The sequence below is a fragment of the Leptonotus elevatus genome, chromosome 5 (assembly GCF_054856555.1).
Source record: "Leptonotus elevatus isolate MCC_2025b chromosome 5, RoL_Lele_1.0, whole genome shotgun sequence".
Classification (NCBI taxonomy): Eukaryota; Metazoa; Chordata; class Actinopteri; order Syngnathiformes; family Syngnathidae; genus Leptonotus; species Leptonotus elevatus.
In genome coordinates, this window is record NC_141243.1 from 24904587 (window position 1) to 24919849 (window position 15263).

A 15263-nucleotide genomic window follows, 5' to 3' on the forward strand; every position below is an offset into this window, starting at 1 on the left:
CCGCCACATTTAAGAGAGAAGTATAACTGCCTAAAATGTCAAAACATTGACCAGACTAAAGCCTTTGACTCTAGTTGGGTTTGGGTATAAATATTCTAACTAACTAACTAACTAACTAACTAACTAACTAACTAACTAACTAACTAACTAACTAACTAACTAACTAACTAACTAACTAACTAACTAACTAAATAAACAGTATATACTTGCGTTTAAGGGTACTACAAAGTGAGTCGTTCTAGGTTCAGTAGAGGTGAAGTGTTCAGAGTTATTCAAGGATATGCACAAGTCATTGCAAAATACTACAGTACGGAAACACACACACACGCACGCACGCACGCACACACACACACAGACACACACACTCTAACAACACAACAAGATAGCAACATTATTAATCCATAGAACTGTTTAGTTGACCAGTTACTACTATTGTGGATTGATGACCTGAAGTTTTTGACAATACTTGATTGAACCCAACCATTTCACAAAGAGCATTGTCATCGTATCCTAAAGGGGACCGTAATGGCTCTGACATGATGTCAGACATAATGAGAATCAAGTGGTATAGTGTGTCAAATACCAAGTCATACCCCACAGTCAGGTTTTGACTGACAATAGCCACCATTGCACTAGTGAAAGACAAATTAATATTTGTACTGTGAATACAATACCTTTTACCTGGGGATTCAGTACCATTCATTTCTCTTCATCACGCTATATTTGTTCTTGTCAAGCAAACCTAATCTTTCACACAAGAATGTCTACGGCATTCGAAATTTTTCACTAGATTGGTCATGTTAAGGTTAGGCTGTTCTGTGTATATCCAGTATATATACAGTATATCCTACATATTCTCATATCCAACGGATGCAGTGATGATTTACTGAAGGTGACCATGTTTCTTCAAATAAGCAAAGACATGCTGTGACCATTACATTTCATGCATCATATTATTTTTATACCAGGACTGAGTATATAGGTCAGCTAATAGCATCATTGTGTCATTTCTTGGTTTGTAATGTATAAGCACTCAGCATTACAATTTTTGTTTAGTTTGCTGCTTTATTGTTCCAACCTGCATCTTTGTTTTTTCTAATAACCAAGTTAGTAATACTCAGTCTGGTAAATGACGTGGTTAATGGGGACAGTAATAGCACAGGTGTACGTGAGGAAAACAGAGGAAAAAATGAGTGTGGGTGGGTGAAGGAATTACTCACGATATTCTACAGTCACGATTTGGAAAGCCGCCACAGAGAAAGAGGTGCGAGAACACAAGATAAAGATAAGTTAGCAGCATGGCCAGCCAAATGCTCCATAGACTTCAGTGGAATTGCATCACATGGCAGCTTAGAGGGCTTTGCAGTGCATACATGATCTTTCATATAGGATACTAAAGCACTAAATTAAGCCAATGATTTGTGATCAGAATGTCAAGAACAAAATTTAAAGAAAACCAGGACATTAAAACCGCACATTTAATAGTGGCATTTTATTGTTTAATGAAGTAATTGCCCAAAATAGCTTAAGAGAGAGAAAAGAGTGTGAATATCAAACATTAGAGGACGTGGAGCGAATTATGATCTGGAATCTGTTGTTGTTGTTTTTTATATTACTGACAGACCTGGCAGGAACTTGATAGAGAATTATACACATTCTGGGAGAAGAAATGTAGATTTTATGCTGTACTTACGCTTGCATGGTGGTAGTTGCTGTCTGAAAGCTGAACATATTCTCTTTGGGAAACCAGCTATTAGAATTGTCTTCTGTAATCACAAAAAATAGAATGGACAACAATCACAAATAAGTTTTACTGAAGTGAATGAGGTTCCTAATTCAGGAGTTGTCTGCATACGTTTAAGGTAAACAATCTAACATACTAATTACATTTCTAATTACAGTACCTTTGCCAAGGACCCAGTCAAGGCAAGATATCTATATTGTAATATACTGTTGTAAAAACATTTTGTAATTTTAATGGGGGACTCAGCTGGCTTTGTGAGGGAGGCGGGACACAGCTTAAACTGAGATTCGGACTGGTTTGCAATGATGTGGATGACAAAAATGCCTTCAAAATCTCAATAAAGTAACGTGACTTTGTAAGAAGTTACTGCTACTAAAATTTCCGCAAGCATTTGGGGAACATGTTCGACAAATTTTTACAGACTGCTTCTGCATTCCTGGCCTTAAATCAGCTTTGATAGGTACCAGCTTCCTTGTGATGCCGAACAGAATAAGCAGTACAGGGAGTCCTCGAGTTACGGACGAGTTACGTTCCTACGCTGGCGATGTAACCCAAATTTCGACGTCGGATTTCACCGTTAAAGTCCATATTTAAATCAAAAATACTTACAGTATATTTTTTTATATATTTGCGCAACCCGGAAGATGCTGGAACCAATATTTCGTCTTTCTGCACGGACATTCATTGTTGACAGATGACAAAGCAGAGCTAATGGAAACTTAAACACGGAAATGTTTTGCACCTGATGGCGAGCCGACCTGCTCGATGGACGCCCGTTGCTGGAGATAACACCACAACTTTAAATAACTTTAAAATGCCGTGATTACTGGGGGAAATAAACGAAATAGAAGGTGCTACGGACGAGGCACGGGGGTCGAAACGTCGTAGGTCGCAGACGTTGTAACTTGAGGACTCCCTGTATGAAAAAAAATGGAAGGATGGATGACTCTAATTATTTGACCCATTATTACTTCGAACATGCATTACCCCTGTCATCAGTAGATGTTCTATCCTCACTGTAGACCCTCTCCAGTTTCTTAAGGTGCTTCCTCCTATTCCGTGGTGAGGTATCTAGGTCCAAGGAGCGCTGCTTTTGACATGGAGCACGAATGCAGGCAACACAGTCTGTTGTGCTGTCATCTCTCGAACCTTTCCTCGAGCCCCAGTTTCGGATGTTACTGGCACTGTCAGAACTCTGCAGTGACTGAGATGATGACAAAGGACCTCCTCGATTCTGGTGGTTACTGCGGTGATGGCTACTACGGTAATGGCTGCCACGTGCAGATGATCGCTGGTCGGTGCAAGACGAGCTGAAGTATTGCGCTTGGGAAAGTGAGTCATCCTTGCAGCCCTTAATCACCTCCAATTCCAGGCTTTCCTCACTACCGTGGCCCAAAGTCATCCCTACCTCTTTTGTGATCGTATATACTCTAGCTGGCTTCACTGTCACACTCCCCTCTGAGTCTTTGACACTTGGTGGGTTCTCTGTGGAGAGGCTCCGCTCAGAAGAGAGTCTATGTTTAGAAGGTGCCTGAGCTTTGAGTGGGTTAGCCTGTGGTTGTGTTTGTATTTGGTCACTATGATTGGATTGCCCAGCCTTGCTTGATTTGGCTATGGGCAAAGAGTGGCTTTGTGGTGGCAGATTGTTGTTGTGCAAGTGACTGATGTCTGGAGACTCGCAGCTATGGTCAGGGAAGGTGTCAGACAATAGATGATCTAAAGATAAAATAGAGAATAGGAAAAACAGTGAATGTCATTAAAGATATCAACTTAAACATAATGGCTAAGGACTATAATATTAAAAGTGAGATTTTTTATGGTAAATTACACCTGAATTCTAGCATTCCAATGTTCTGAGTAAAAATGGATAACTGGACTATGCAGTTGATCAATCCTTTTGCCATTCCATATAACAGATTTCATCCTTCCTTGTTCAAGATTTAGGAAATGTTGTCCATTCATCCAGAATAACATTTCTGAGGTCTGAGGGAACTGATGTTGGATGAGACGTCCTCACTCACAACCTCTGTTGTACTTTATCTTAAATGTGTTTATTGGGGTAGAGGCAAGGGCTCTTTGCAAGCCACTTGAGTTCATCCACAACAAAACTCATCTGACCATGGTTTTATGGATCTTGATGTGTAAAAAAGGATCCTTGTCATACACCTTATAAATGAATGTATTGAAAGGTAGCCAGAGTTTAGCCCACATAACACAGAAGGGAAGTAATAGTTCACTGAAATATAAGCAGCCTTTACAGTGTGAAAGTTGCTAATTTTAGTCACATCAAGAATCATTTTTGATTTTGAGAAAACTAGTTCTAAATGAAACCCTGGACCCTGAAACCCTGATGGATTGAATAACAAATGATGCCCACATACTTACTAATAATCTGCAAACAGGAGTTCTTAACATTCCATTCATTTGAAGTTACATGATTGACCACATTTTATCGAACAACAGAGTGCCCAAAGTGAGAAAATAAAATAATTTAATTCGTATCAGCTGAAACAACATGGTCTAATGATCTCACCTACCTGCTCTGTTGCGGTTCTCTGAATTTGTATTTGATGAGCATTCTCCAAACGCTCTGGCTGCCCTGTGGAGACACAATAAGTAAAGCAGATAAAATCAACTGCACAAATAACCATAGGTTTTAGGGGTGTGAATTGCCTAGTACCTGGCGATTCGATTCGTATCACGATTCATAGGTCACGATTCGATACCGATTAATCTCGATACGAATCTATAAATTGATTATTGCGATTTTTTAAAAAACTGAAATTTAGAAAATACTCATCAGTAAACTTGTACATTTACACTGTAAGATTTGTATGAAAATGTACTTATTTATCTGAAAATTCAGGTTGCAGTCTGTTTCATGTTTGAACAGCACTGAAATCAAATATTAAGGCTTAATGTTCCATTAATATAACATTCTTCCATGCTTAATGTGTAAATCCTAACCCTAAGTAAGAAGTTGTGTTGAATGGATTGAGGAAGCAAATTAAATGAAACATGGCAATCAGGAACTGGTGGACGAGTGCAGGGGCAAGGGCTGGAGGTATTTCTACGAGCCCATAGAAGTTGGCTGAAGAGGCTTTGCAGGATGCTCTCTCTCATCAAAGTCCTTGGCCAACTGAGCATTACAAGGGCAACCAAGAAAAGTGCCATTCAATCTGTAGATGAAGCTCAGAGCAAGTCAACGAAACGTGGTGGCTTAAAGGAGCATTGTGGACTTACTTTTTTACTCGCAACTGCCACCTCAGTTGCCAAAAGTATAACTACATCCTCTGTGTAAAGTTTGTGCATGGTGCCTCTCCAATCAATATGAATAATGGCTTATTTTATTTACAGTATCTGTGATTGGGTCAGAATTCAAAGCCTGGGAATCAGCCCTGTATATTTACAGTGACTGAATGTGGTTCTTTCATGGCTCTGAAAAGGGTGCTTTAACCCACAACCTTGCACAAGTCACCCACAAGATGTACCCCATAAAAAGGTACAGTATTTAACCACTTCCTACCGGCATTTTTTTGGCTGGGCAATTTTTTTAATTATTATTTTTGACTGATTTTGACTCTTTTCCCACACAAGAAAAACAACATTGGATTTTTTTTTTGAGTGGGGGGGTTATCTCATGTTATTTGTTATAGTGGAAGCCATAATAGTATGCCTGTAACGTGTTGTAAACTTACCAAGCTTATGTGTTATATGTAACATGAACATCATGCAAATCAACTTGCGATTGTGATTAGTTAGCTAGGATCCAATCATGAACCAGAAGTGTTGACATCATCCAAATGATGTGTTTTATTGGTTTAGGCATGCAAATATGTAATGTCCACTGCAATCATCTATGGATCCGTAGGGGTTAAAACCCCTTGACAGTGGAACTTCATTTATCTAGCGCTTTTCCATCTTACAAGACCCTCAATGCGCTTTAGATTTTGACTACTCATTCACCTACTGATGAAGCAGCATCAGGAGCAACTGAGGGTTCGTTCGATATCTTGCTCAAGGATACTTCGACATGGTCACAATGGCCTGTTACCAAACCCACAACCTCAGAGCCCAAACTTCATGGTTATGTTAAGAACCTTTGCTAGATTAACAGATTTTAGCATGGGCTCCCCATTATGTGGACTGTGGAAACAGATCTGTGACCGGGTGTCCCCCATAACGTGATGAATAGGTTAGTGAGATGGGGACGATTGATAATGCGGTATACCACACTGCTATGCATGGTTCATCCCCCTTATGGGTAAATTCACTTTATGGCTATAATGGCTTTGTAATCTGCATAGTAATTAGGATGCTTCGAGTTGTGCACTACCCCACTTCGCATTGTCTAGCTCCAAAACAGGCTCAGGTACCTGTATTTTAGTGAAGCCACAGTGAACTACGAGTATAAACTTAACTTGGTACCATAAGATGGTAACAGTGTAGTAAAGCATTTAACATATGCCACATTTCTAAAGAACAAGGCTTGACTTTTGACCTGCATTAGATATAAAGCTGCTCGATGTGTGAGTCGGAGAAAGTCTGCATGTATAATGAAACATGTCTCCAAGATACACCGCGATACAGAAGCTTGCCTTTTATTTAACCATATATCTGTTGAATCCACATTGTCCAGTTGACCTACATACACTACTGACAGTAAATGTTAGGCCACACACATATCTATACAAAATTGTGTGATTAATCTGACACAGATCTAATATTCCAATATTCCAATTCAGTTGCTTTGCGCAGCACACATAAAAATAAATAGGTCACACATACATTGTACAGCAGGCTGTCTACAAGCACACAAATCTCCTGGGGCTTCAGTCAAATGGAATACCTGTGTTGATGCTGTAGCATATATGCCTTCTCGCTATGACACTCTAAGTAATTAAATATGAGGCTGCACGTGCAGTGGAGGCATTTTCTGTGAAGACTCCCCTCCCTGCTTGGATGAATCGAGGGGAAAAGGAGGTAGGACACGAGGAAGAAAATGCAATCATCCCTAATCTATCTGCATGACTCAGAGCACTTCTTATAAAAAATCCATATGCTACACTCGGAAGAGAGTGATGTCAACATGCTCACAGCCCAGTTCAGGGAGGACAAAGAAATTCAGTCAACATGTAGTGTACTGGACTTTATGGGTTTTCTTGTCAAGAATACAATGTTACTACTGCCAGACAATTTCACATGTTGGAAGTGAACTAGCATGGCAAATACAAAAAAATATACAAAATGCTATAGTAGAAGAACACAGTGGTTAGCTCTAAATGAATGATTCAATAATAATTCATCTCTGACTAATTACTGCCGTTTTATCACAACTATTGTATTCCATAAATTAGGTAATTAGCTCCTTCCTCATGTTTTCTTGCTTTTCATCTAATAAACCTGGGGCGCTAATTTAGTGAACCGGCAGGCTTCCCGTTCGGTCCCCCTCTGTTAGCCATTGTTATTTTTTTGTGTTTCTTGGACGGGTTATGACTGTGAAGACAAATTCCTTGTGTCTTTTTGCATAGTGGGCCAGTAAATCTGGTGAAAAACAGAGTACTGAACTCTGTTTGAACCAAAAGCTTACTGTCACCACCCAGCCTGTACGACTGAATTACATGGCTGTGAGTTTCTCTTCCTTTTCAGCCCTTGGTGAGTGGCACACAAAAACTAGGAAACACAATACTGTAGACATAGTTGTGTGATGAAACTGTCCGACTGCGCCTCATTGAGCTACATCTGAGTGCAACTGCACTATCAGCAGCTCTGCCATGTGCTTTAGGATTTTTTTCCCTACTGCATGTTTTCAGCCATGTGACATGAAGGAGGGGGAGGAGGGAGCACAAGAAATATGGTGACAAGCGTCTTTAAGACCAAAATAGAAAGTAAGTACAAAGTGGGAAGTGGGATGATGATGGGAAAAATAAGCAAATAATTTGTATTATACAGGTAGAGAGGCTATAGAGGAAGACAATGATCCAGAAAGTGGATGATGTTATGTGCATGTGAGATGCTCAAATGATGTATATATGATGACTCCTCCACATAATAGTGGAGGAGAAGGACAAGGAAATATATATGCTGAATAGTTATACATATACATATGTGTACAGAAGGTGCTTTTGTGGTGGTGGTGGTGTGGGGGGGGGGGGGTATGCTTTCATGCTATGATAATGTATATGGATGCAGAAGGAGCTGTAAAGAGCCCTGAAACAAGAACAGTGCAGGACTATATGCTGTAAACATACACACGTACAAAAGAAAACATTGTTTGCTTTCAATTCAGCCAAAGAATTCTGAGTTGGTATTATATAATGTGTAGATATCAAATAATTAATTTGTGGGGTTTTCCATAAAGGCTTTTATGCTCCTGGTTCCAATATCGATCACCCATGAGTGGGATTGGCCAATACAGACTCCGATACTGATTACATGGCTACACATTTTTCAATTTTATAGCTTCTCACTAACAATTATTAATTGATTTATCTCTCAATTATTTTATTCGATTGATGAATCAGAGTTATAAAAATGATATCCAAATTTCCATCCCTTTATTATATAAAATTAGGAAATTATTTCAAATTGACAGTGCAGAAAATGCACAAATATATACAGGTAATTCAGTTACTGGTTTGGTCTGTAACTTGCAATGTTAAGGAAAGGGGGAGGGGACACTGCACACAGGCTGGTCTATAGTTGGCTGAAGGCAGCAGACTACGTACGAGCTGGTGGAGGGAAGAAGAAGAAAGAAAGAAAGAAAGAAAGAAAGAAAGAAAGAAAGAAAGAAAGAAAGAAAGAAAGAAAGAAAGAAAGAAAGAAAGAAAGTATATTTAAGTATGCTTGAAGTATACTCAAAATTAGGAGAGTATAACTCCAGTTTACTTTTCTTGTACTTTTTGGAAATATACTTCACCAAGTAAATGTTAAGTGTACTTGTAAGTATTTGAAAACATATACTAAAAGTTTACATACTGTAGTACAGTAAACTTGTCAAACAGTTTCAAGCTTTTTATATTTATTTACAAAAATTTAGTACTGCACTGGACGTATTTAGGCCACAAAAAAGTACAAAACCAAAGTTTGTACAGTACTGTATTGGGTGTTTTTAAGCCACAACATTTTCCACTGTCTTTTCAAGTATCCTATATCAGATATTATTTGTACACACATACCTCAGCTTTCCATTGGCAATAATTTTATTTCTTTCATGGTTTACATGTGGGTTTCTTGATCAATATATTTTATTGATGTCAAGGTCACATTAACTGTTCTTATCAGAGATGCTCTTTTATTTATACTGGCATGACCCAATTTGGCAAAAAAAAAGCAAAAAAGCATAGGTGTCACTTGAACCTCATAGTTTAAATCAACCTAAGAGGTTCTCCTTCCGCTACAAATCAGTGACGACAAATGCACTACATTTGGGTAATTACTCCCTTCTGCCAAAATACTGTAAGTGGTTGCATCAATAGATGCTGGAGGAAAAATTACATGCAAACTATATCATCCATAGATATGAGGTTGAACAGTCACTCATGCAGGTGGCCCAAAGTTTCAAATAAGACACATGGAGGAGATTTGGCAGAAGAACATTGCCAAATTGAAACAAATCACAAACCATTTACTGTGTTTAATGCATCATGTATAATATGTTCTACTTTCTACAATATCTCAAAACTAATAAGTAATCACTAGTCTCCATTATACATTATTCCTTCTCCTTAATCCATATTAATTATATTTTTCTTCTTTCTTTTTTTTGTTCAGGACACTGCAGACACAAACACATTTTTCTTTTCTTTCTTGTTAATCACATCTTTTTTTAAATACTAGACAAGATGTCTTGTCAACAGCGCTAATTTAAATAAAACTATTGTTTCAACAAGTTCAAATTTCAGTCTTGGACATCACTTGCATAATTACCCAGACAAAAATCCATAAGTAATACACACATTAACCTTTTTAACCTTCAACTCCATTCTTCACATAATCCTTTCAGTGTTCACATAATCCTTTCAGTGTAGAGGGCCAGTATCGAGACTTTATATCCACTTATTAGCATTACAATGAAACTTTATGCAAAGAATACGATGTCATGCAAATCATTCAGTTTTCCGATACATTTTCATAAGCTTTATCCTTTCATGGACATTATTTCATAGTGAGTATTTGACCCCACTTGGAAGTAAAGAAGGTCCTCGATTAACAATTGCAATGTATTCCAACAATGGCAATATAATTCAAACTTTTACGTAAATTTGAAACTGTCAAAATGTCTGTAATCATACTGTAATTTTATGCTAATGCAGTAATAAAGTCACAAAGAAGAAAATATTTGTATTGAAAAGCACTTCTAAATTAAACTTTTACACGTGCATTTGCTAAGTTTTGTGAAACTATGCATACACTGTAAGTAACAAAAAATTATGTGTTATTCTTTAGACGCCTTTAGAAAAAACACAAAGGGAGAATTGAGATTGTTGACTGCCTTGCTTAAAGGGTACAAGAACTGCAAATATGGAGAGGACACCACAACATATGTGAGCATTCTTAACAGGGGTGCGATGTAGAGATGCTATATTCAGAATAAGGTATGTAATTTGAAGGTAGAGATTTGGACAATACCGTCCAACCGCGGTAATGCATGTCAACATTGATGTCTTTGTATCTCTTTCCATGTGCACTGATCAGTGTGACAGAAATGCCATCAATGTATGGGCAGCCCCAAGAGAAAGTGAAAAAAAAACCTTCATGAATAAAGTATGTTTAAGTCTTAATGTCCGCATCCCTTCGCCGTTTGTTTTGGGGAATGCTTGTTGTACACTATTCTGCAGAGCCTCTGCTAACATGAGATGCGGCCGCAAAGCTAACATCGCTAAACATGATGCAGAGGCAAAAGTTCGCAATGCATCAGGTGTCTACATTAGTCACTAATCAACGCCTCAGTGGGAGCAAAAAGCTTCACTTCTGTATCATTACCACCAAGTAGTAAAAACAATACTGGCGAAGCCGTGCTAATCCTAAACTATCGAAATGCAATAGCAAATCAGCACAGTAAGTGTTTGTTTGTCCACTTGTCACATTGGTCTGGCTGGAACTCCATTGCGCCAAAGAGTAAGCAACTTTGAACAGCAAAATATCCGCAACTTAATCAGTAACTGGAGTTAACGATAGGGCTCGACGATTAACCGAAACTTTATCGCAATTTCAAAATTGGCTTCTCTTGATCATTAAAACGTAATGATCGGAAAAAAATTATTAATGTGCAGAACTCTGTGGCACGTTTACAAAAACCCTACGTTGTGAAAGGACCCTGAATGCACCATGTAGCTTGTCGAGCGAATCAGTATGATTTTGCCATCCCTAAGCGTCCTTTAAGATGTTTAATGACACTCCAGTCAATCTCAACTTTCTTCTGTTCTCATTGTAAGCGTGTACACCATGGATGCACAGCACCACACTGCCCCTAAGAGGCCAAAATGCGCAGGAACAACAAGTATTTGTTTTGCAGTTACTGTTTTAGTCTACAGTATTTTTTTATTTTACTTTATTATTTTAACTTTTTTATTTTTAAATTTAAAGATTCACAGAATTTTCTTTTCCTCAAAATTCAAGGCTAAAAATATATCCATTTTTGTCATACCAATACACATTTCCACATGACATAGCACAATACACATAATACAATACCTGAGGTCCCAGGTTAGCCCACTAAGTCCCCAGATTTGTGAAAATAACATAAGATAAAAACAAATGTGATAAAGAAGGTAATGTAATGCTTAAATTTGAAAATAAAGAATGAAAATGCATGAGGCTTGAATTTCATATGTTTATAGAGTTATGTTATACTTGACAAAAAGAATAGTGTTCAAGAATAAATCGTTTTATGATCAGAGTTTTGAGAAGTTGAGTTTTAGTAGTTGAAAAAAATTATTTTGTTTTAAAATCAATGAATTGCTTTATTAATTGTGATTTCAATCAAAATCAAAATAATTGTGATTATTATTTTTCCCATAATTGTCCAGCCCTACGGAACGGTACACAGCCACTTGAAACCGGAAATGAAGACGGACCGTCAATGCACACGTCAGCTGAGAGTAGTATAACAGTAATATAATCAATATATTGAATAGAAGAACCTTTATTATTAGTCACACATAAGATAATTTTTTATTGTTTCAGCGGCAATATTGGATACTGCAAACTAAAAGACACATAAATAAAAATAGCAATTCAATATCCAATCCAATTTAGCATCAATGTCATTTGTTATTTGAGTGCCAAGTGTTAATTTTAACGTTTGATATCTGATTAATATAATTGAATAGATTTGCTTTATTTACTACTATGGTTGAAAACAGAATTGGTAAAGACTAATTAATCAATAGACATACATATTATAATGAATTATGGAAAACTAAACTGAAAGCCTATTGTATGGTGTTTTCATTCAAAATATCAGCTGTATTCATTTTTGTTTGCACTATTTTGCAACATGAGTTCTAACTTTTAATTCTGATTTTAACTTTGCATAATTTTTTTTATCCTAATTAATATTTGTTTCATCATTATCTATTTTATCAATTTAGTTTCTCTAATGGACTATGCACGTAATCCAGAAATGAATTATTAATGAAATGGTCATTAATTTAAAATATGTATATTTTACCTTAATTTTATATTGTGATGTATACTGTTACCATGAAGGGATGCAATTTATACCGTGATACGAATTTTGGGCCATGTCACCCAGCCCTTATTCTTAACCACTTACCCTCGAATCCATCCATCCCCTGTAACGCTTATCCTCACTAAGGTCATGGGTGTCATTGAGCCAAACCCAGCTGACTTTGGGAGAGAAGCGAGGTACACCCAGAACTGGTCACCACAGAATCATAGAGCACACACAGACACACAAACGAGTCACACTCACATTCATGCATAGAGACAATTTAGAGTCTTAACTTAACCTACCAAACACATTATGGAAATGTGTAGGAGAGAACATGCAAACTGCACAGTGCACATCGGAAGTCTGAAGCACATATTTGAACTTGCGACCTTACTTTGAGACAGATGTGCTAACCGCTCATTCACCGTATTGCAAATAATAATAATATATATTTTTTTCAAGTTAAGCTAGGTAACGACAACAATGTTCCTTTTCACTACACCTGATACCTTGTGCTTTTATATTTTGCCAGGACCTAAAATAACCCAAGGTTTATAAATACCTATCTAATTTATTTTTGCTGTCATGGAAAATGCCCTAAATAACTTGAGCAAACAAGCTCGGTTTGAAAACTTTTAACTGTTCTGCCATTCAATTTTTATTTTTTTTTAAAGAATTCCCAGTATTAAAAACTTAAGATAAATACAATGTGTGCTACTGGGTCCAGAGGACCTATCAACTCTGTTCTTAAATAAATAAATAAATAAAAATAGCAGATTAGCAGGGATTCCATTTTATGCAGGTCAAAATTCTGAAGGTTGTGTGATGAGAGCGGGTCAACAATGATCAAAGGGTCAGCTGTTCAAATCCCGGCTCTGATTGTCTGCTATTGGAATATCTTAAAGCTGAAATTGCCTCCAGGTCGGCATTGTAAATGAGAAGCTCTTCTCAATATTGTTTAGTTGCCATTACACGTTCTAATCATTTGTAACGGATGGAGCAGGAAAAACTGCATTATCTTTAATGGAAGTCCACATATATGTGATTCTGTGTGATGCATGCTTTTAATTGCTAAGTATTGAAAATCAAACAGTAGATAGCGACAGTAAATAAATATTGTTATTTCTTTTGTTTGCAAGCTGTTGGGAGAACTGAAAATGAACTGAATTCAAATGAATACAAACAGCACAGATGACAGAGCAGATGCTTCTCGAGGCCGGTTGTGAGTTCACAAATCAAACAGCATTAGAGATAGCTTTGAAACCAGCACGCTGATCTGACACCATTACCTTTTGTTGCAGTCCACATCAATTCAAAGTGAAATGATATTACAATTAGTGCAAGTCCACTGAGACCAACTGGAGGTCATTGTATTGTCAGTAAACAAAAACAGATCCAAATTCTTGCATGTTACAATTTACATCGCATAGAAACAACCTATAATAAGTTGTGTTTGTAAAGGGAAGTATTTTCGGTCCATATGTCTGTATTTTTTAGGTGACTTGGATTATTTTATTTTTTCTGGATAGCTTCTTCGGTGTACTGCACAATATACTAATTTATTTAAAAAAATACAGCTGTAGTAGAAGTAAAAGGATTACTTATGGATCTCATCAACAAATGTGACTGCCTCTGTTGGTCTGAATCTGGTTTAAAACGTAAATATTATTTCATACTTGTCAGCTAACACTCAATGGTTATTTTCTTCTTGCTCTTTCAAGTTGTTATAGTGTTTTTTTTTTTTGTTTTTTTTTTAAGTCTAATCGCTTTCAATGTTTAATTGATGAAATAAAATCGAACAGTCCAGTAAGTCCAAATTCTCCGTTACTCCCGACAACATTAATCTTCCATGCATATACATTTAAGAAAGGGTTTTGTACTGTGGACAAATAAAGGCAAAAATAAAAAATGAAGAAGAAAAAATAGTGAAAACCCCGTCCACTATTTCTCAAGTCACCAGCACGCTACGTGTTATTCCAAGCATCATCTCACAGTCACTCAGAATGTTCTGCTGCAGTTGACATATTGTACAGAGGTTTTTTTTCTTTCACAGCCGATGGACCCAAGATTGTAGCTACTCACCGAACTTTTGCGGCCACGGATGACATCGCGTCACTCCTCAGATTCTTCTTTTTGGACGCCGCAGTTCCCATGCTGAAGTGGACACGACCCGGGGAGAAAGCGCGGACCATTCCACAAATGATCGACGAAAAAAATAAACCAGATTTTAAAAAAAGAAAGAAGGAAAGAAAGAAATGAAAATTGAAAAGACACAATTTTAAGTTTTCATATTTGACCCAATAATAAGTATAGTAGCAGCTGCTGTGCCGCGAACTGGGAGCCGAGCCGCGTGCGAAGGACGTGATGCTCAGCTCCGCACTCATGCAGCCAGGAGTCCGGAAAGGAAGCGACGACCATATATGGAAGAGGAAGCCGCCCATCTCGTGCGCACATGCACCAGTTCGGCGTGGGCGGAAACTCAAGAGGATGTAAATACAATCTACCTTGATTTACGAATCGAATTAGTTCCTCAACCAAGCTTGTAACTCAAATCAATATTACCTTTTGAAATTAATTGAAATGCCATTATCAAATTTTGGCTCACACTGCTAAATAAAGAAATAAATACATACATAATTTAAAATGCTCATGCTGTACTGTAATTGAAAACATTCTAAAAACTAGTACGCTGGTAAGTCAGTCATAGTGGTTAATCTATTAAATCTAAGACTAACCTATACTAACAACAGGTGTAACGTCATAATTCAGGAGATATTTGCGTTTAAAAAAACTTAGATTGACTTACAATCAAATCAAAAACAGTAAGTACAACAACAAATG

General features: G+C 37.3%; 1 protein-coding gene across 3 annotated transcripts in view; it reads right to left on the minus strand.

Annotated features, from left to right (window-relative positions):
* nsmfb (NMDA receptor synaptonuclear signaling and neuronal migration factor b) overlaps window positions 1–14799 on the minus strand; it is a 48357-nt gene extending 33558 nt beyond the window's left edge. Inside the window, exons 1-5 of one of the 3 annotated variants that reach the window (XM_086077149.1) lie at window positions 14505–14799; window positions 4282–4343; window positions 2732–3460; window positions 1694–1766; window positions 1221–1226 (exon numbers count right to left, since the gene is read on the minus strand). In XM_086077149.1, the coding sequence (XP_085933275.1) occupies window positions 1221–1226; window positions 1694–1766; window positions 2732–3460; window positions 4282–4343; window positions 14505–14614 (980 nt within the window). In that variant the 5' untranslated portion in view covers window positions 14615–14799. Of the gene's footprint in view, window positions 1–1220; window positions 1227–1693; window positions 1767–2731; window positions 3461–4281; window positions 4344–12524; window positions 12547–14504 lie in introns of those variants that run through there. The other 2 variants (XM_086077147.1, XM_086077148.1) reach the window with 2 other exon arrangements.
* Window positions 14800–15263: the final 464 nt, after the last annotated feature.